We start from the raw sequence: 23,917 nt of genomic DNA on the forward strand, positions 1-23,917 counted from the left end.
GGAAAATCAAATTGCTAAACTCTAAACGACTCTGGCAGGCAAAATCAATACAACTCAACCACTCAACAGTCTTCAGTAGTAAAATTATGACAATAAATGTTATGACAATCACAGTGCATTTTTCTATGTTTAAAATCATCTTTCAGTCAGATATGATTTTGATTTTTGTTGAATTATTAAAAATTTACATAGTCCACTTTACATTAAAACATAAACTGACACTCATACAGAAATTTCCTGGATTTGGACGCGTTTTTTCATAGTCCCTGGGGTGGTGGGCGCTCCTTGCGCCCTCAAGATGCCCGTCTGGTTCGTTCCTATGGGTGGCTGCCCCCTGGGGGGCGGCGGGGGCTCGGGGATACTCGGACTGATGGCGCTCTGCTGCTGGACGTCCTGGCTCGTGCTCGTGACGTCCGGCGGGTGGCTGTGCGAGTTGCCTTCGGGTCGTTTCGCTGGCGGCGGCGACGAGTTGAACTCCTGCAGGGGCAGCTCCGTCATCTGGACGTCGGCCAGCGACCTTTTGTCGCAGCTGAACTCGCCGATATAGTTTGGCATCATTTTGCGCTCGAAGGTCGCTTGGTAGGTCGCGTTGCAGTCGAACGACGCTATTTGGCGGGATTCGTAGGCCTTCTCGTACGCTTCCCCGGATGAGCTGCTGCAGCTGCCTGGAATATTTAATACTTAGAAACTCAGCGGTGGTATTTATTGCAGTCGCCAACTTTTTATTTGGGAAAAAATGGGCGACGAAGTACAGATAATGTTTTTGTTTTGTTATTTTGCTGCTATCCTAGCTATCGTGATACATTTGTCTTGTTATTTTCATTACCTCCATAGGAACTTGTTGAAAATAAAAAATATACTCTTTTTCATACAAGATACCTCTGGCAATAAGGCCCAATTTGTGCGTTTTCAGACCTATAATAAGCGTGAAACTCCTAAAGAAACATAACGTAAGTTCATAAACAAGGCAACTTTCTCTTATGTATGCGAAGGTTTTAAAATACAGAAACCCTTACAGATGGCACGTGTCATCACAACATCGAATAAACTAATTAGCGCAGTCGGTATCTGTTTTAAAAGTAGGTGGTATGTATGTTTCAAATAGTAATTTTTGTTGGAAATAGTTCTAAATATTATGCAGAATATTGACATTAGAGAAAATAGCCAAAGGAAAAAAAGTTTCGTTTTGAGATTCTCTTCAAAATAAAAGCGATCCGAAATTTTTATGTGATCTACAATACATTATAGAGCGAAAAAAAATGTGAAAAAAGATGTTTTTTTTTCAAGAATTTATTTATACCTTGACTTTAGAGCAGCCATATAAAAAGTATGGTTCCGAGTAGGTACTTCATGATATGGTAGTATTGCAGAAAATTTTTTATCGAAATCGGCCGGGTAGATTTCGCACAATTCAATTGTTAATTAAGAAAATACATAATTATATATTTTTCAATTCTCTCTCACGGTAAAACCAATAATTATTTTGAGCTCCCAATTTTTATACATACCCGTTGGAGTCTATCAATCCCCATTTAAAAATTTTCGATTTTATCCATTAGAAATTAGAATTTTTTCAAAATTTCTTCGAAAAAATACTTATAAACATTTAGAGCTGGAGCTGCCGTATTTGCGTATTCTTCAAATATAATTATAGGATCAAATAGAGGAACGATTGACAAACAAAATCCACTTTTGATCTTGTGAATACGATGAATCGTCGTCGAGATATGAAAGCTCAAAATTGAAGTGAGTTTATGGCAAAACAACGTAGTGTACAACAACAATCAAAAGTGATTTTGATTGTTTGAAGCAAAGATTTTGTAACTATGAAAATTTGTTTAAATTGGAAATATATTTTAACTGTTCTGATGCAAAAAAGATTGATACATTTCACAGGAATCGAGCATAAATAGTGTGGAGTAGGGAGACTATGCGAGTGGAGCAGCATAATTCACTCGCGCAACTTCAATCGACTTTTTCTCAGCTTGCTATATTTTAGGTAATTGCAATGGTAAATACAGCTGACGACGAGAAGAGTTGTACAGTATGCTCTTGGCGATGTGTCAGATACAGGAACACAAATTTTAGAGAAGCTATATTACTATCTTCAAAAGAAAAGCCTTTACTATGTCTACAGTAATCAAAAACAAATAAAATATCGTATTCTTTTAAAGGTAAATATTTAGTACAACGCCTTTTGTTAAATCAGAAATAAGTACCTAATACTCGCGTTAATGTATTTTATACAGGGTGATTCGGGTTTAGTCTGGATAACTTCAGGAATCCATAGAGCAGGTTAAAACAATATTCATTCTTTATATAAACTTATTTCCTAAATCGCATCGTTTCGGAGTGAAGGAATTTCTTTCCCCTTTTCTTAGCACTAAAAATTCTTTTGAAATAATACCTTTAACGATGATTTTCACAAACGTCAGTTTATACAAATCATTGTGAGTTTTGTTTTTCATGGGTTAAATGAAATTTACGCGGCTGGGGCTCTACACTGTCACGGATTTCATTGAATATCTCAGAAACAAGGTCAAGACCAAAAAGTTTCAAAATTCATGAGACAAAAGTCGTATGCAGCTGTTTTATTGAAATTAATTAATTTTTCGAAGTTTTGATATAGGCAATATAGGAGGAGGGTAGCACACAAGATACACTTCTAAGAGGGGTAGGTGGTTCAAACTTAAAAAGCTTATATAAGATCATAAGGAGTGTTTGTGTTCCGAATTTCACCTCAATCGGATGAGTGGTTCAAAAGTTATGAGGGAAAAGCGGGAAAAAAATTATATTTCAACGCCCTCTATCTGATGCGATTTAGGAAATAAGTTTGTATCATGAATGAACATTATATTAACCTGTTCCATCGATTTTTGAAGTTATTCAGATTAAACCTGAATCACCCTGTATAAACTTCTTGTCCATAATTTCATAAAAAAGTATGGAATATGTCTTGTCTCACTCATTTATTGGACTGTATAAATACGTTTCTTCTAAATGATTGTACATTTTCGTTGCAGTTTGAAAATACTTGCAAGGTAAATTCCTACATAAAGTTTGATTAGAATAGGTTAGGTTGAGTTTTTTTATGTAACGTATATAAAGAAAAATCTGAAGTTATCTTATAAATTTCTACATAAAGTTAGGTTAGGTTATGTTAAGCTAATATAGGAATATTAACATGATCTATCTCAATTTGGAGACTTTCTTAGTTTATTTTGTCTGCTGCATTCCTGCAAACCCGAAAGAATTACAGAATAACATCTAATGTCAATATCAAAGGGTCAAATGAAATGATTTTGGTTTTATGCCAAATGAAGATATTCTATTAGCGAAATATTTCATACTTTCTCAAATTTTCCATTTGTAAAACACATAAGTATTGCTGTTAAAAATATCCTTTTTTTATAAAAATCGCAAAAAGTCCATATCAAAATATTGGAGTTATAGAAATGTATTGTCTCCGTGTTAGGAATGTATTTTCTCAAATATATGAGAAATTAGGAAATGCGAATGGTGAGTTTATAAAAACGTCAGAAAGGATTGATTAATTTATGGAAGAAGATGGTGCAAGTGAAGGAAAGGAGACATTCTTGCAACTTCTCGCTATGGAATTGGTGGTGTTTTTTAGTTTAGGATTACTTATTATAAATTACTTCTGTTCATTCGTTCCATGTTCCTTGTTCATTTTGTGGAAGTAGCATCATAGTTTACATAAAAGTTAAAAAAAGAACAAATCAATTTAATCCTCAGCTTATTAGAGATGTTTTAAAATCTTATGAGCTTTGACCTTCATATGCGCAGAAACATAATTCCGACCGTCGCCTAAATTATTCTACGTCCTAAAAACATTACACCTATTATTCACAGTCTCTCTCGAGCTCTAGCGTAAACAAGCCTTTGATCCGATTACAAATATCATAATAAAATGCCCTATTCTTTATTATTTAAATTTAAACAATAAAAATATATATAACGAACGTTCGCCAGTTGACTTTATTGATGCCCGAGCGCCTTAGTTCATTTCTAGTTGTAATGAGGCACGTGGTCTAATTCTGAGTCAATGTTTTCACAACGTGCTTATTAGAAGAATTATGGGGATACGCTACGCCTTTCGCGCATTTCGCGGCTCATGAGATATTAAAAGAACTCTACCTTCAACTGAAGTCTGTTCTAGGGATCTCACAATCTTATGTCATAATAAGATTTCATTTACTCAAATAATTCGGTCACGGATTTTTCTAGATTTTTATTTGGTATATTATTTGAAATTTTTGATACTTGAACTGAATTTGCATGTATACTTATGAGAAATATTTTGTCATAGAACTTAAAAAATGTACCAAAATTTTTTGCACGGGGTTGTTACTCAGTAGTTTTTGATTTTCTGCCGCCAATGTTAGAATTTCGTGAATATCCCTATGTTCTAAATCAGGATCAGATTGTTGGAGATCCTTATGTAGGAAACATAGTTAGAATAAAATTTTTTAATCTTAAATTTGACAAGTTGGCTAAATATAAGATTTAGTCCTACTACTGCCATGCATGTATGAAAAAAAAAGAAATATATGTCACAAAGAACATCTCAGTAAAGGTAAATTAATTAATACGGTTCTATCTGAGTTTAAGTAAATTAATAAATAAAAGTTTGATGTACGAGCTTTATGCAACGTACGAATTTTTAATGCGAAATGTTTTACTTCCAAACAATCTCAATCTGAAATTGAAACCAACATGAAAAAAAGATATATTACTGCCAAAATTGAGCAATTGTTGAACATACAAGTATAATGGTTCAAATCTTAGTATCCCATTAGTTGGTGTAAGTATATTAAAAACTCCCTGGAATTACCTGCTTCAGCTAACTCCTCCTTCTGTTTCTTTTTACTCTTCCCTCTGTCCCTCTGGTGATAGATACCGGCGAAAATAAGTATGTTAAGCAGCAGCAGGAAGCAACCGACGGCGATGGTGACGGTAAGAGCAGTGGTGTAGCTCTGGTAATGGCTAGAGGCGAGTTTTCTGAGGAGATTGTTGTTGGAGTTCTTGTTTTGGCTGGGGATGAGAATGGTGCTGTTCGGGGGGCATTCGGTAGTGGTCGCCTGCAAGAAAGAAGAAAAAAGTTTGTAACTATATAATAATAATAATAATAATAAATCGGCTTTATTGTAACTACAAATATATAAAGAGAAATAGATATTAAAAAAAGAATAAGAAAAAAGAACAAAGGTAAACATATTGCGAAAAGCAATGCCACCTCATCGAGGCGAAGTCTAGATAAGAGCTACTCATACTCAACCAAAATGAGGTACACTACATTTCAAAGTAAAAGTATATAAACAGCTGTCTAACTATTACTAAATAAAAACCATAAGTATAAAAAGTAAGCAAATTATAAGCTAATTAAAATTTTAAAAAATTTTAATCATATTAAAAATGTCTAAAAGTGAGACGGGCAGGTGCGGATAATGCATAGGAAACTATAACCTTATTGTTTGCTAAATATATATTTTTTATATTTATATTTAAATTTGTTAATATTAAAAACTTTAAATTGGTTAGGTATTGAATTGTAAATGGTAACTGCATTATATATAAAACTTCTCCTAAACATAGCAGTACGATGATGTGGAAGGGTAAAAGTATTTTTAAATCTAATATCTCTTTGGTGGATATTGGAACGTTTTATAAATTTGTTTTTGAGCAAAACTGATGAATTGGGGAATATCAGTATTTTATGAGCAAATGTAGTAAGATGATGAACTCTCCGATTATTCATGTTAAGCCAGATACATTCCTTAATTATGTGAGAAATACGGTCAGACTTTCTTAATCCAAAAATCCAACATGAATTCTGAACTTTTTGAATACGATTTTTATCAAATTTGTCAAGACAGCAGCCATATATAAAATCACAGTAATTAAAATGACAAAACAAGCGACTCACACCACATTTTACTTAAATTAAAGTTTAAAATATGACGACTCGAAAAATTAGCTTTAAACTAGAATATGCCTTCTGCATAAGTTTTTTTACGTGCCCCTTAAATCTAAGATCAAAGTCAAAAATTCTTCGCCTCATCTACTATAGGCAAGATGACGCCATTCAAATTGATATTTAAACTAGATTTCACAATATTAATTTTATTTTTACTACTAAACAACATTAACTTCGATTTATTAACATTTAGCATCAAGTTATGCTCTGTTGACAATTGCATGATATTATTAAGTACAGAATTCATAAGGTCACCAGTCTATGCTATATCTTCAACAAAAAAGTGTGAATAAAGGACCGTGTCATCTGCATAGGCCTGCACTTTGCAATCAGAAACAGAATTTAAAATATCAGCGGTGTAAATTATAAAAAGCAATGGACCCAAAATTGATCCCTGCGGTACACCTAACTTTATACTTAAGTTTGAGGAAGAATTATTTACAACAATTATTTGAGATCACTTAAATAAGATGAGATAAGCTCTACAACAGAGTGATCAAAACCATTTTATTTCATTTTGGCACAAATTAATTCATGATTTATAGTGTCAAGGGCCTTTGAAAAATCCAGTAACACCAAAACACTAACCAATCCTTTGTCAAATGCTTCTAAAAGATAATTAGTAACAACAGTCAGTGCTGTTGTTGTACTATAGCCCTTTCTAAAGCCATTTTGTGTATAACTCTTATATCTGAAAACGTCAAAGGAGAATTATTTTTAGGTAAGGCTTACCAATAGCAATTTTCCATGAATATGGGAAATATTTTGCTTCAATACAAAACTGAAAGTTCATTCGTTTTAGGCCAGTCATTATAGCTTTTTTTCAGGAAAAAAATACTATTAGAAGTTTCTCTGCGGAATATTGTTCAGAAACGTGTTATAAACAAAATATCAAAAAATCAACCCGAGACTAGTTGGGAAACTTTGTTAAAACAATGGTCAAAATTATGAAAAAGTGTTTTTTTGACTCACGTAAAAAAAGTGTTATTCATAGAGAAAAAAGGTTTATACAAAAAAAGTAGGTATTAAATAAATCTGTAAAATAAGACAAGTCCGATTAACTTCCGATAATTTGTTTATGCGCAAGAGCTCAAAAATGGTCGAAATTGTCCGCTTTTNCATATTCTATGATGCTAAAACAAGTGTCAGTTGTGACCGTTATTAAAAGTAATTAAGGATAATAATTAATAGCTTGTGGCAAATCTAAACATTTTGAAAGGTGGCGGTTTGTAATTCATTTCATATTTGTTCTTCAAAACAGTTTTTATGAAATTGTGGAAATTCAGAACAATCCTTCTTGCTTTAGAAAATAAACTCCTCAGTTGAACACTAAAGAATCTCTAAAGCAATCCTACATTTATACTTAATTTAAGAGAAATACGGAGTGTGCTATTTTTTACCCAATATAGTACAGGCGACAACTTCAATTTATTTAACAAAAAATTGAAAATCTGCTACTATAGCGTTGTTGTTTACAAATTTAGGGAAAAACATTTTAACTACACTGTAAAAAAATTTCACTCAATTTTACTCAATAATCAATTTCTGTCCACACCCGATGGAGTGAAATTTTCACTCTATTAGTATGAGTACAACTGAGTGAAACTATTGCATCAGAAATGAGTGAGTTTCACTCAAATCCAAGTTACTGCTAACTATCAGTAGTTGGGTGATTTTTTACTCTATTCTGAGTATATATAGGCCAATCATTATAGCTTTTTTTCAGGAAAAAAATACTATTAGAAGTTTCTCTGCGGAATATTGTTCAGAAACGTGTTATAAACAAAATATCAAAAAATCAACCCGAGACTAGTTGGGAAACTTTGTTAAAACAATGGTCAAAATTATGAAAAAGTGTTTTTTTGACTCACGTAAAAAAAGTGTTATTCATAGAGAAAAAAGGTTTATACAAAAAAAGTAGGTATTAAATAAATCTGTAAAATAAGACAAGTCCGATTAACTTCCGATAATTTGTTTATGCGCAAGAGCTCAAAAATGGTCGAAATTGTACGATTTTTTCAATTGCTAATAACTTATCCAATTTTCATCGCATACACTTGTAATTCAGGATTTTTGAGGCTTTTTGCACCCTTAATAAGTAGTAAAAATTTCAGCCCAAAAGCTTCATTAGTTTGGCGTTGGCGGAATTTATTATTATCTAAGAAGATGCTATTTTCAATTCATTTTTCCCAATCTCACAGGCGTTGTAGAGTTTCGATCATTAGTTGTTTTTGTACCTAAATAGTTGTATTGACATATGCATTTACTGACAATTTAATTTTTCAAATTTAATTTGTTTAAAAATTACTCTGAAAAAATGTTAATATTTACTAAATTGTTAAGCGCGCATGCTCCGCCTCGCTCTCCCCACTCGTTCGCTAGACCAAGTAATAGAACGCATCGCCGCTATCTTCTTTTTTGCAATTAAATAGTTGAACCTTACTGTTACCTTAATGTTAATGTAGGACATGAAAACATAGCTCTTAATGTATACTCTCTCCAAATTTCGGCTCTTAATATTAATAATTAAGGTCACTGCGATTAAATAAAAAAAAAAATTATCTCAGCTTCTAATCAACTTACAACAACGATTTTTTTTTTAAATTCGAAGAAAACTATAGTATAGAGGTTACTATTTTATTTTATAATAATTACCTGTCTTAACAATTTTATAAATATTAACATTTTTTCAGTCATTTTTAAACAAATTAAATATGAAAAACTAAATTCTCAGTAAATGCATATGTCAATACAACTATTTAGGTACAAAAACAACTAATGATCGAGACTCTACAACGGATGTGGGCTTGGGAAAAATGAACTTTCGGGCTGAAATTTTTACCACTTATTAATGGTGTAAAAAGCCTCAAAAATCCTGAAATACAAGTATCTGCGATGAAAATTGCATTAATTATTAGCAATTGAAAAAAGACGGAAATTTTCGACCATTTTTGAGCTCTTGTACATAAACAAATTATCTGAATTTAATCGGACTTTTCTCATTTTATAGGCTTATTCAATACCTACCTTTTTTGTATAAACTTTTTTTCGCTAGGAATAATAGTTTTTTTACGTGAGTCAAAAAACCACTTTTCCATAACTTTGACCACTGTTAAAACAAAGTTTCCCAACTAGCCTCGAGTTGATTTTTTGATATTTTATTTATATCAGGTTTTCGAACAATATTCTGCAGATAAATTTCTTATAGTATTTTTTCCCGAAACAGGCTCTTTCATGTCTATAATGACTGGGCTATTTTGTCCGAAAGTAGTTTTGTTTGCATCACTCGATCTTCTCACTTTTTTAGATAGTACTCTCTCTTTCTCTCATATGTTTGCACATCTGGCTGGCCAGATCAAAAAGTCGAACTGTACATTTTTAGTAATGACAAATGCTAAAACGAAAAATGAGTTGACTTTTCATTTTTTAAATTTTTAGTATTACAAAATTATGTATGGAAAATTATCCACAAACGTGCAGAAACGCGCGGCTCCGATTTAAAATATGGGTAGAGGGTGTCAGCTCATGTGTTCCCGACACCCTTTACATATAACAGACTCACCTGCAGAGCCGTATCCGACTTTGGAGGCGGTGGCGTGGGTGAAGTGCTGGCAGGCGGTACTCGAACGGTTGTTACTGGCGGCGGTGGGGCGATGAAGTGAACAAGCGGCGGCTTTTCCTTCTGATCACGGACGGAACCTGGGGAAACATTTCAATAATAAATTAGCTATGGCGAAGTGTTCTGAATGAAACTGAACAGTTCGGTGGGCTATTGAGAAAGTTATTTTGTATGGGAAGGTGGCGGCAGCAATAATTGGGTGCGGAAATGGAAAGGAATTGTTATCTTGAGGTCTGTTTTGTGTACGGTGCGGGTAGATATTTCAAAATTGCAGGAATTGTAGCGTTTTTCGAATAAAGATAGGTAAAAGACTTCTCTAACTTCCTCTAAAGGTAATTGTCCTTTTACGATCCATAGTAATTTTTATTTCACTGTACTGTACAACTTGTTGACAACAATGAGCCTGATTTTATAAGAAATTAATCATTGACTGGATTAGCTAGTTTCATGTTATCCATTATTATCAAAATAAATGAAATAATCCCAAGTAAAATGCGGAAACAAAAATCTCTGTAGCAGCCGTTTTTTACGTGATCAAACTTTGTTAAAGGAAGGAAGGAATATAGGATGTTTAGGATGTTTCTCTGCATGATTGCATATTTGATTTGAAAATGGGTGGATTTGATATGCAACAAGTTGAATTTATAGTGTAAATCCTGTGAAACGCTGATAAATAATTAACCTGAGAGGAATTGCTGGTTGTAATTTTCCTTTGAAAGGCATTCATTTAAAATTATATCTGCTTGCTTACTTTACACATCTTAGTGGGGTTACTAAGGGTTGTTTGTAAACAATGCGCTATCAAGAACGAAGAATCAGAGAGAAAGGAATGTAAATAATACTACAAAAGATAGGGATTTTCAGTGTATTTTAGGTATTTATTAAAAGGTTACAAAGCTCGTTTCCTTAAGTTTCTTAACGTTACTAATTAATTAATTGCTGCTAAGTATATCGAGAAAATACTTAAAAAATGGCATTATCTGGATTTTTATCTAAAATTTTATCTCTTTGATTATACTAAATTTGGTATTTTTTATTAATAACTTGACAAAAATAAAAAAATCTTATTTATGAGGTTTAAAAATCGTCCATTCGTATTCACGATTCCGTATTTGTATAACTAACATTTCGTTGCAGTGCTCGAGATCTAGACATTTAATAGAAATATGATTTTTTTTGGAAATGTAATAAAGACAGAAATTTTTACATTACAACTTAGGAAGCTCAAATTTAAATTGCAATATATATATAGAGATATTACATATGTTAAAATATATGTGGAATACATTTACCGAAAATATACTCCTATTCACAAATTGCCTAAATTGGCAATTTACTGCCGTTCTGGAACAATTTTTAACACGCTGAAAAAACTAGCACCGAGCAGCTATCATTGGAATTTTACTTCCATTAAATTATAAATAACCGAATGCAAAAATGTACGCTGTGGTATAATGAATTCATATCTCGATCGTAAAAAATCGTAGGCTGCACAGGTCGACAGAAAAAAAGAGATTTTATTTGGTTGTTAGATTAGACCTATCATGTCTTAAACGGCCAACGATACAAATTGTTATACTACAAGTTGTACGATCTTGGTTGGTCCAACCATTTGAACGATAATTGCAACGTGTGTGGTGTTGTAGTTCGACCAATCGTACGCGGTTCAGTCGTACATAAGTATAGCATTTATACAGGTTCGGAAAGTAGCGATGTCTATCTGCCGTTACGTGAGAGCGATATGTAAGACATAGAAATCCATGCGATAGAGAAGGATGGCTATAATGAAGGCATCTCATAGTCACCGCCCGTTTCGCCCTTCCACAAATAAGATCCACTTCTTATTTGTGGAAGGACGAAATGGGCGGTGACTATTAGACGCCTTCATTATAACCATCTTTCTCTATCGCACGGATTTCTATGACTCTCGCTCTCACGTAACGGCAGATGGACCATCGGTACTTTCCGACCCTGTATAGCAACTTAGTTGGATATACAAGTTTGAACGTGTGTGTCAATTTTGTCGACTGGTTATACTATTTCATTTAAAAAAAGTAATTGTAGTACATTGTGTAGTTAAATTGCTCTATAAAATCATAGAAAGGAATTTATAGAAATTTATTGAGAGATAATACTAGTAAGTATCCTCCGAAAACAATGTGACTAATTACAACAGCTATTGCCTTTTTTGAAACAGTTGATGCCATGGTGAACAATATACTAGACTGGCGATTGTACTAGCGATAGCTTGGAATATTTTCAAGTTTGTGGTCAAAACTTTCTACGATCTGTCTATACGATTTACAGTGCAACCTATTGTACGATCGGTACTACAACAAATTGCATCGTCTGTGGGCCCTTTTATAGATCTTGCTGCGTTGAAACAAAATTTGAAGAGTAAAAAATATTCATCGATACTACTTTTGGTAATTGTCAAGAATACAGATTCTATCCCGATTTTAACCTAGATGACTGATTTCCTATGTATTTTCGGGTGCAGAACACGAATTTAATGTCTAAACTTGGAGGACGGTCCTTTTTAATGCAGAAAATGGCAAAAAAGGACACTATAATTATATTAAAAAAGTAGTGTAATTCGTGTTTTCGTATATATTTTTGGGTGCTCAACATAAATCCGATCTGAATAAAGGGCACTCTGCCCTTCCAAGGGCAAAATGGGCAACAATTCAATTATATTGAAAAATCTCAAGAATTTAGTGTTTTTTAAGATTTTTTTGCCCTAACAAGGGTCAACTGCCAAGTTTGAACATCAAATTCGTGTTTTGCACCCAAAAATACATAGGAAATCAGTCAACTAGGTTAAAATCGGTATAAAGTCTGTGTTTTTCATATTTACTAAAGATAGTATTGAGATAAAAAATGGAGACAATATCGCAAACAAACTTTTATAATATCCTTATAGTTTCCGAGAAAAAGTTATTGTAGTTGTAGTATTTTCAACCTTTACATTGCTAGGCTACTGTAGTCTCTAGCGTTATTCGCGTTGTGCACTGTGCTATTCCGAATACTGAAATCCTATTTTAGTCTTACCATTGTTGCGAAAGTGTTTACATTAGTTTTTCAAGTGTCAAAAATGGTTTATGTGTTTAGCAACTCGGAGTTGATGGATATCGTTTTAATTTATGGTGAATCAAGACAAAATAATTTAGCAGCCTTTACGCGGTAGTAGAGATTGTTGAAAAGAGTCCTCAAGTAAGTACCAGGCAAATCGCTCAACAATGTCCCAATCAACAGTGTGGCGTATCATATACGAGGCCCTTTGGACTTTTTTTTTTGTGGGGATATTTAAAAAATTAAGTGTTTCACACCGAAGTGGACACTATTGATTATTATTATTTACACGAACGTGTCAGAGCTGTTTACAAAATTGTATTTGTAAGAGTCCCCTCTACATTAATTTTTTTTGGATAATTTCTGAATCACCCTGTATAGAAGAGACTTGTCCCTGCGATTACAAAAAATCTAAACCATGAACATTTTTTTACCTTTCTTTAGATTAAGTACATCAAAATCTATAAGAAATGATAGGTCTGATTTCATTCCTCGCTCATTAGTTCTAAAAGATTCTTAAAGGGAACTATTATTGAAAATTAACATTTTCTATTATAATATAATTTCTGTACTTTTATATTCAATTAGCTTTAAGTAATTTGTGGACATTGTTTTGGGCTATAAAGCCTATGTTTGTCCCCTTCTCCATAAATAAATAAATAAAATCCCTTTTTTGTCGGCCTATGTTATCGAACGAATTTGCATCCAGAAATGGACGTAGAAGCAGTAGAAGTATTTCTTTAAAATGTTACATTTTAAAAAGACTGGCATCTACAAAAACTTATTTGTGCCAAATTACCAACAGTTTTATTGGAAATGTTTAAGGTATCGTATATAATGCTATATTTTAGAAAGATATGTATAATCTGACTGCGCTGAGCGCAGGTGTGGTCCGATCGGAGTGATTATGGTATCATTTGGTAGATTGTGTTGAATAGAAGTGGCTCTGAGTATTCCGCGATTAAAGGGTGACAATGAGAAGGAAAATTATGAACTTCTACATTTTGGCTATTTTGACTGCCGTTGCTTAAGCTTAAGCTTGCTTAGAGTGAATACTAAATGTTCCAAAACACATAGGGTAGAGCTGAAACTGTTTGCGTATAGCGGCAAATAAATAATTATATGATGAAATGAAAAAAAGGAAAAATTTCTAACAACTTGTTAGAGTGTTATGTCGATAATAGTTTGTCTGATTTTGGGGGCAGCCTTATGCATCGAAAATGCACAAAATAATACGAATATTAAAATTCTTTTTTCAGAAAATTGTTATAAAATATTGGCATTTTAATGTGTTGAATGTTTTTATCAAAGAAACACTGGAACAAAAAATACTTTTTTTATTTTAAAAGAAAGTCTCAGCAATATATCCAATTAAATCAATAAGTAGGAGCTGTACGAAAGTCTTTTTTGTTTTAGAATAAAAGAGTATTTCGCTCTAATTAACTAAAGCGACATTTTGACACTTAGGAAACAGCATTCAAATGTCAACATTGTACGAAAGTTTTTGAAAAACATCTACTTCAGAACTAGATTATTTGTTTAAAAGTAAGGTACATACTCGAAGTTTCAAACCTATGCAATGTATTACATCTGACTTGTACGCGATAGATCAAATAAAAGCGGCACATTACACATCCCTGCCTTTTTATGAAGGTGTTAACTCAGACTCACCGTCATAATACTGATCACCGTCCTCTTGAAAATGATGATGCCTCATAGAAATGTCGTCTCCTTCTCCAGGCCGATGGAGTTGAGGTATAAGATTCAGCCAAAGTGACATTTTATGTCCCCTGTAATGATCTCTCCTCTCAGGACGGCTTCCTGCAATACATACCAGTTTTCAGCAGGATGATATTACACGGCTTTCGGTTTACGACATTCGTAGGGGGCTTAAGGGTGTACTATTTAGTGCGAAGAGCGTAAAAGTTGCTCTGTTGAAGTAATTTATTTTAATACCTGTTTGCTGTGATGTATCAACAGTATTTAGAAAAAAAAACGGCGTTAGTCGAAAGTCTTAAAACTCACGTCCAATATTCTAGACAAAATTACTTTAAATCGTGTAAAAAGTAAAAATCAAATAACACTCCTTATTTGAAGTTAGCTTATTGAACCGTAGCATAGTCTAGGTAGGCAAGGTACAGCGTTAAGCACAAAAACAATAATTATTGGCCATTTTAAGGACAAACAAATCCTGCTTAGGATATTTACGAAGTTCTAATTCAGAAAAAAATCACGAATTCACATGAATACACTCTCAAGTTCATCATGAATGATTACCCCCTCGAATTAGATCCTATATTGTAACTTTCCATTCGAAAGATCCAAGTTTTGTTAGTTTTAGAGCTCCGTACGGAGTACGACGCATTCAAAACCTCTCGCTTGTCAGCTGCTTCTGACAGCTGTTTGTCAAGTTATCGATGCCTTCTGAAATTTAATAACCGCACCTCGACGTAAAACCCCAATGTGTCGAGACCTTTATCATTCTAAATAACGCACTAAAGTTAACGTCATGTGCACATGTTGGTTAAATGCCTTCCCTAAAAAATACTGTGGCTTTTTACGTTTTACTCGACTAATATCAATATAATATATGAAAATTTACCCTGGAAATTTCAATGCTGAATGGTGCTTTTGTTTATGATTCAACAGAATTTGGGGATCTAAATACGATAGTTTAACCTTTGACTTAGTCATTTTTAACTAAAGAAGGCAGATGAAGGCAATTATTCTTTCTACTCATACAGGGTAGCCCATCGAAAACGTACCGCAAGGCATTACAGGGTAGTAAAGAACTTTTCGGAAAAATCCAAAAATAGGTCAAATTTGTTTCTGAGGGGGACAACTTTTGGCTCAAAAAGCATACCAAAATCTTCAACCCCCTAAGTGGGGGTGCTATCCCCTAAATTTTTTCAAATGGGAATGGGGGTCAAGTGGGGGGTCATTAGAAAGGGCTTTTAATTCTCTATACATCGATTCTTACTTTTTGAAAATCGATTCATTATTTTAGAAAATATGCAGCTTTGAAAATACGAACAATATTTTTGACGAGAAATGCGAAAATCGATTTAATTTTACTTCAAAACTTACGGTATTAGTCAAGTAAATGCTGAAAATGTTGTCCGCCAACTTGCATACAATGATACAGGTTGTCTTCAAACCGTTGTCGAACATTCTGGAGCACTTGCGGTGTTACTTCGCGACATACATTAATGATTCGTCCTCGCAGATCTTCCAAGGTATCAGGTGGAGTGCTGTAAACTTTGCTTTTAATGTGCCCCCAGAGAAAGAAATCTAAAGGATTTAAGTCGGGTGACCGAGGGGGCCACTCAATTGCACCTCTTCGTCCTATCCAGCGTCCTGGAAACGTCTCATTTAGGTAATTGCGCACATTGAGCGAGTAATGTGGAGGAGCTCCGTCTTGCTGGAAAATCAGTTCGTGTTCATTGTAAGCAGGGTCGTCCTCTATGATATTTGTTAGAGCTGGGTCGATGACATTTTGTAGTAAATCCAAGTACATATCGCCTGTCAAATTTCCAGGAAGGAAAAAAGGACCTACAATGGAATTTCCAAAAATACCTGCCCATACATTCAACTTCTGGGGGTGTTGGGAGTGTGTCTCATGGAAAATCCTTGGATTGGTATCAGCCCAGTAACGACAATTATGGCGATTCACTAAACCATTCAAGAAGAACGTACACTCGTCCGAAAAACACACATTAAAGAGGAAATTATCGTTTATCGCTCGTTCAGTCATTATTTCGCAAAATTGCAAACGACGATCAAAATCGTCTTCATTTAGCTCTTGCACTAGCCGAATCTTATAAGGATGGAATTTGTATTTTTTTAATATTCGTTGGACACTTGTACGACTCACTCCTGTCGCAGTAGCCAATTGCATTGTACTCAGCGTACTATCCATTGCCACTTGCCCCAATACCGCTATTTCCGTAGGTTCATTTAGTACCGGATTTTCAACCTGCCTCTTTTTGTTATGAACGGAGCCAGTTTCGCGAAATTTGGCCACCAATTCGCGAACAATTTTTCCAGACGCATGTTTCTCAGGATGCCGTTGGTTGAACAGTTCGGCGACCCGATTTCCGCATTCATTGTTTTTGAAAAAAAGCTCAATAATTTCTACTCTTTCTGGAATTGAGTACACCATAATTAATCAATTTAAAAGACTCGGCAGTATTGGTACTCTTCAACTACAAGTCACAAGACAGTTATCTAGCAACTTCTTGTGGCCTATCTAAATACGAAACAAAAAGCGGACAATTTTTTGCTCACCAAAATCAGGCTAAAGAATTCGCAAATCAGAAAAAAAAAAAGCGAATTCTTTTGAAGGAATTTACCAAGCTAATACCGTAAGTTTTGAAGTAAAATTAAATCGATTTTCGCATTTCTCGTCAAAAATATTGTTCGTATTTTCAAAGCTGCATATTTTCTAAAATAATGGATCGATTTTCAAAAAGTAAGAATCGATGTATAGAGAATTAAAAGCCCTTTCTAATGACCCCCCACTTGACACCCATTCCCATTTAAAAAAATTTGGGGGATGGCACCCCCACTTAGGGGGTTGAAGATTTTGCTATGCTTTTTGCACCAAAAGTTGTCCCCCTCAGAAGCAACCTTTACCTGTTTTTGGATTTTGCCGAAAAGTTCATTACTACCCTGTAATGCCTTGCGGTACGTTTTCGATGGGCTACCCTGTATATGCGAAAATAAGGATTCTGTTACAGTTTTGTTGATACGAAAAACACTTTTTATCGTTTTTTAAGTCGAAAATGCCATTTTTGCCTCAGTCAGTTTTTTTCCTACTCCTAAGAAATGTATTTGCCAATTAAATCTATTTCTCTTAAGAATTACATGCATAAATAAGTGACAGACACAAATTTAGTTTTAGTTGACAAATAAGTTTATTTGTCTGTTGGAAAAACAGGCGCTAAATTAATTAATTTGGCAGGGACCTTTTCACAATTAACTTAATTTAAACAGAGCATGTTTCAGACATGCTTAAAATATTTATATAGGAACTAAAATACAATCATAACATTTTTTTTAAATGTTATTTTCTATGTGACAGAGGCAATTTTGAATAATATTCATACATTTTCATGTGGATGCAATTAAAAGAATTAGTAATAGTTTGCCTTATATAGTTCGTTTCGAATTAAATTGGACATAATATTAAATATGGGTGAATTTCTTATAATCAGTCTGAAAAAAATAAAATTGACGAGAGTATATACAAGGTGTTTATCAGAGTCATACCATTAGGATCTCCTTTATCTTAAAATATATTATTATAAGTTCGATTAAAACAAATTGAGTTGCAGAATTTACACAAGGCACAGAAATTAAGGGATATTTAAAAAATCCCAAAATTTTAAGTGATGTTCAAAGAGCTGAAACTTGGAGGGAAATTTTTGACTTTGGCAATGAATTACTCAGGAAATAATGATCGTACAGAAAATCCAAGCAGGGTTTTGAAAACTGAAAAAAAACTATTCTCTACAAATCGTAATTATTGACTTTTTGAAGTGTAAAGGTTAGAGAAAAGGTCAAAATTTGCATAATTATGTATAACTTTGCAAATAATTAATAGACTAAGGATATTGACTAATTTTTCAACCTCAAAGTGTCCTAAAGAAACACTGATAATTTAAAAACCTTGCGATTTTTTTTTCTTAGTGCCCGGAATGTCTAAATTTGTCGTTTTTGCAGAAAATCAATGTTATAAGTAATTTTTCAATTTTTATTAATTTTTTAAGTTAAAAATGTTTAATTAGTAATAATCCATATTTTCTTCATCAAAAAACGTTAATTCCAAAAAATAATATGACAAACAAAAATTTTTAATAATTATTTCACAAGCTTCACAAACGTCAAACAAAAATTTGGTTGATTTGACGTTGCAGATTACAATTTAATATCGCATATTGCCGCCTCTGTCTGTTCCTGATCATCGATTCTAAGCGGTCTCACATATGAATGCAAGGCCGGCTGTCTCGTTGCGTAATTCCTTGCCAAGTTTGTAAAAGAGCCTAGATAAATTGATGGTGATTTTGTAATTGCGGATACTCTCGTCGTCATCGACGCCCGAGCATGTCCTAAGCATGTCCAATGGGGTTCAAGTCTGGACTCATAGGTGGATGGTTGAGAGTTACCACGTTGTTGGCGTGAAGAAAATTTCTCGTACGTTTTGCGGTATGAAGACGAGCATTATCCTTCTTGAGAATGAAACGATTTCCCATGTTTGTACGCATGGGCAGGATATGTGGTTCAAGGATTTCGGTGATGTAGGTAATCATTTCCTTGAACCACAAATCCATAGATCTTTTTAAAGAAAAGCAAAAATATGCAATTTTTTTTTATGTTTCTTTTGATCACTCAAAAACTGCTTACGAACTCCAGATCCCAAAACTAGACACTTGAAACTTCAATTTCCTTTTTTATGCTTTCTACGACCATTTTCCTCCAAGTTGCAGCTCTTTAACTCATCCAAAATGTTGGGATTTTTTTAATATCTCTTAATTTCTGTGTCTAGTGTATTAACGAATAACTTGGCAAAGAAATATATTACATATCCTTTTTCATTTTGAAGCTATCGACAAACAGCTGAAAATTTTTATTTTCATTTTTATTTTTGTTAATCGAATCGACTGGAATAAACTCAGAACTTCGTGAAGCTTACCAAGGCAGAAAAACGGCATATAATAACTTCGGTGAAGAATATTTTGAAATCGAACAAAAATAAAAAATCGAGATAAACTTGAAATATAGATATAATATAAATCTTTTCATGTGAAAATTGGCACTATTAGCGAAAATTGTCTGAACTGTCAAAAATTCGATTGAAGTAATTACTGGATGTTTGTTCTATGTGTAAAAATAGACTTAGTACTTTAACGACAATAAAAAGGTGTACAGGGTGTTAATGAATAGGTGTTACAAACGGATATGGTATGTAAAAAATCCAAAAATAAGTGCAGTTTACTTAATAAACATATGTCCTAAAGCGGCTCATTTTCGAGATACAGGGCGTTGAAATTTAAAAATAATAAAACTATTTTTTCCTGTAGCTCCGGTGTTAGTTAATATTTCTTTATCAAACTCAACAGACAGATTTACTAGCTTAAAAGATGCATAAATATGGCAGAAACCATTTATTGGTTTCTTCCAGTGGCGTGCGATAGGTGTCGTTTCAGCTTTTATCCCCCTTAAATTGTGCGGCACTGTACAAATATTAGTTTTTCGTATGTTTTTGAATTTGCTAGTATTTTTTACGTAAATAATGTATACTTGTTAGACTTCCATAAAATGAGTAATTATCAAGTTATTAACATTTACATTACTGAGGTCACCTTATGCTCCAAAAACCAAAAATTTTTAAAAAGTGACATGTTGAGTAAATTTTTCACGAAATTGTTTAGTAAATGCATACATGTGTCGCTTTTTCTTTTTGAGATACAAAACATTCAAGGTTTCCGTATTCCTCAAGCAAGTTTAAAATGTTGGAAAAAAAACATTTGCCGTTGACATTACTTGTATTTTAATGTCAAATTATTTTCGATTGTGAAACGAGGCAGTTTTTAATTATTATTGTTATTTTAGTGTAAAGTTTAGTTTGTAAGTTTTAATTATTAGATAGATATCTTTATCCATTCGTTTAAAACATTCATACATCATGAATGAATATACTTCTGCTGATTATGCAAACATGATATTAATGTACGGTCAAGCGCGTTGTAATGGCAGGGCTGCCCGTCGGTTATACTCAATCCGATTTCCAAATCGTCCAACCCCTTCACATAAGATATTTGGAAGAGTGTTTCGCAGGTTGCAGGAAACAGGAACTTTTACAACAAATAGGGTTAACTGCGGGGTAAGGAGAAACCGCAGAACGATAAGGTTCGAAGAAGAAGTTCTTAATAGGATAGAAGAAAACCAATCCACCAGCAGTCGAAGTATTGCTCAGAATATGCATGTAAACCATGTAAGCGTTTGGCAAGTTTTACGCGAGCAACAGCTTCACGCTTATCATATACAAAAGGTTCAAGCTTTAACTCCCGCCGACTTTCAGCCACGACTAAACTTTTGCCATTGGTTTCTTCAACAGTGTCAGTTGCAAGCAAATTTTCCGCGGTTTGTGCTTTTTACAGACGAAGCATCCTTCACACGAGAAGGGATCTTTAATTCTCGCAACAACCATGTCTGGGCTGAAGAAAACCCTCACACCATTCGCTCCACTAGATTTCAGCAGAAGTTTGGCGTCAATGTCTGGGCTGGTATAATTGACGGGCGCTTAATTGGTCCGCACCTTCTTCCAAATCGTCTTACAGGTCCTATTTATTTAACGTTCCTACAACAAGTACTTCCAGAATTATTAGAAAATGTGCCATTGAACATTCGACAGGAAATGTGGCTGCAGCATGATGGTGCGCCAGCGCACTTTTCGCTTGTTGTCCGAGATCACCTTAATCAACAATTCGGTGTAAGATGGATTGGCCGTGGAGGACCTATGGCGTGGCCACCACGTTCCCCAGACATGACCCCGCTTGACTTTTATTTGTGGGGCCATATGAAGAGTCTAGTTTATGAAACTCCTGTTGAGTCAGAAGAAGATTTGGTAGCACGCATTCTAGCTGCAGCGCAGGAGATCGAAACGACGCCTGGCACTTTTGACCGAATGTACACAAATATGCTTCGAAGAATTAACGCTTGTATCGCTACTGGTGGCCGTAATTTTGAGCATTTACTGTAATTTTTTTGTGCAAAATAAAAATACCTTTTAAACAACTTTAACTTTTTGTATCTCGAAAACTAGCATAGCATAGAAAAACATAGTTTTTGGAGCATAAGGTGACCTCAGTAATGTAAATGTTAATAACTTGATAATACTCATTTTATGGAAGTCTAACAAGTATACATTATTTACGTAAAAAATACTAGCAAATTCAAAAACATACGAAAAACTAATATTTGTACAGTGCCGCACAATTTAGGGGGGATAAAAGGTGAAACGACACCTATCGCACGCCACTAGAAGAAGCCAATAAATGGTTTCTGCCATATTTATGCATCCTTTAAGCTAGTAAATCTGTCTGTTGAGTTTGATAAAGAAATATTAACTAATACCGGAGCTACAGGAAAAAATAGTTTATTATTTTTAAATTTCAACGCCCTGTATCTCGAAAATGAGCCGCTTTAGGACATATGTTTATTAAGTAAACTGCACTTATTTTTGGATTTTTTACATACCATATCCGTTTGTAACACCTATTCATTAACACCCTGTATACACTCAGAAACGGTTATCTGTAATGGCACAAAAATTTTTTTATTACTAAACGATAATGAACTGACTATCCGCAATGGATAAAGTCAAAATTGTCAAGCATTTATATGCTTTTCTGCTATTAAATCTGCTAAACAGAAATTTAAATTTTTTATTAAGGAAAATATAGTAGATGTACTATAAAAGGTGTTTTTTGAAAACCCCACAGTGTTCTAAGCAAAAGACATTTTATTAAATCAATAATTCTTACGAAGAGATAATTTTATGATCCATAGATCCTAATTTGACGTCCATTCTATATATGCGGGTTTATGAAAGACAAAATAAATTAAAAAAGATCTAATGATCCACATTACTTCATACAAATTTCATATGGTTGGAAAAAGAATAAAATAAGCATCACTACTCATCTACAGTGAGAAAAAAAATGTGTGCGTCATATAAAGAACATAACATCCCATTTAAAAATATATATACTTTACAGGGTGTCCAAAAATGGGTAACCGAGTTATAGCTCGGGGCCTTTATAATCAAACAGACTGTGTACAGAGTCCTCTGTTAAAAAAAAATTAAAGTTTGATTTTAAACATTTATTTGTAATTGCTAGAAAATTGCTTAAAGCTATGGTTTATACCTTTTTCCTGTATGAAAAGATTACGATAAAGGGCTAGAATGCTGTGTGAAGGACCCCATACAGGTTATACGGAAATTTCATTTCCCTGTGATCATTAAGTGGCTCTGTAATATTTTTCAAACTCGCTATTTTGTAAATTACCCCGAATATTTATAATAAAACCCAAAGCGCGGTTCTTCCCGCGGAATTTGCATAATGCCGTAATGATTTTTATGAGGATCGCTTCGTGTTAAGGGCTTTTGTCGGTAAATCATACACATTTTATTTTGATTTAAGGGTCCTTTAAGGACGAACGCCAGCGCCGCAGAACCCACGTTAATTAGACAACAAAACACAAACAGAGCCTAGAGAAAAACTGACAAAACCACGCAATTAAGATAAAGTGGCTCGCATTTATTCCGGAAAAAATCTCCCTCCAGATTTGCCCTTACCAGGACTTCTGGGTCAAGTTTTAATTGAATAAGCCAGTAGCCGCCGCGCCGGCTGCATTCATTAATCATTACATTGCTATAAAAATGCCTGCCTCGCTTTGATATTATTCAAAATTCCCTGGAGAGAGGAGATGCGTTTGCAGTTTCCTTTAGGATGAAGCAAAGTATAAATCGGTACACGGAGAAGGTAAACAGATTCTTGTATTCGTATAAAATTGCATAATTATGTTTGTTTCTTTAAAGAAGATCGTGATATCAGCAGGATCCTGCAGCAGTAATGTCCTCATGGTTCATCGGTCGTTACGTGACAGCGATAAAGTAAGTCATAGAAATCCGTGCGATAGAGAAAGATGGCTATAATGAAGGCGTCTAATAGTCACCGCCCATTTCGCCCTTCCAAAATTAAAAAGTGGATCTTATTAATTATATTTTCGCGTAAAAAAAGTTGGAAAATAAGAATTTGATACCAAAGATGTGATACCTTAAAGTATAAAAAAGTTATGTCATTTTTAACACATTCTATTTACTGCAGCTAGCGCCCTCTATGAACTTTAAGCAAAATGTGAACACATTTCAATTCCTCTACTTAAAGAACTCCAAACCTCAAAATTTTGTGAGGATATTTGTATTTGTTAAGGAATAAATGAGAAAAAACTAAAATAATATTTTACATTTAACAACCTGTATCTCTTTAACTATCAACTTTTGGACTAAGGTAAGTTCGGCTAAATCGCAATATTTTTGCTTCGAGGATCTACCCATGAATTTTGACCTATTAGCTCGGGACCACCCTGTATACTTTTTTTTTTTTGTAATTGTATAAAAAAATAAATTTAAATTAGTCATATTTATTTTGAAATTTGAG

General features: G+C 33.8%; 1 protein-coding gene across 1 annotated transcript in view; it reads right to left on the bottom strand.

Annotated features, from left to right (window-relative positions):
• Positions 1–222: 222 nt before the first annotated feature.
• Positions 223–23,917, bottom strand: part of LOC108917618 (neuroligin-1-like) — a 289,285-nt gene continuing 265,590 nt past the window's right edge. The window contains exons 8-11 of the mRNA XM_018724323.1: positions 14,361–14,510; positions 9,561–9,697; positions 4,856–5,102; positions 223–665 (exon numbers count right to left, since the gene is read on the bottom strand). Of these exons, the coding sequence (XP_018579839.1) occupies positions 223–665; positions 4,856–5,102; positions 9,561–9,697; positions 14,361–14,510 (977 nt within the window). The remainder of the gene's footprint in view (positions 666–4,855; positions 5,103–9,560; positions 9,698–14,360; positions 14,511–23,917) is intronic.

The sequence above is a fragment of the Anoplophora glabripennis genome, unplaced genomic scaffold (genome assembly GCF_000390285.2).
Source record: "Anoplophora glabripennis isolate ALB-LARVAE unplaced genomic scaffold, Agla_2.0 scaffold71, whole genome shotgun sequence".
Taxonomy (NCBI): Eukaryota; Metazoa; Arthropoda; class Insecta; order Coleoptera; family Cerambycidae; genus Anoplophora; species Anoplophora glabripennis.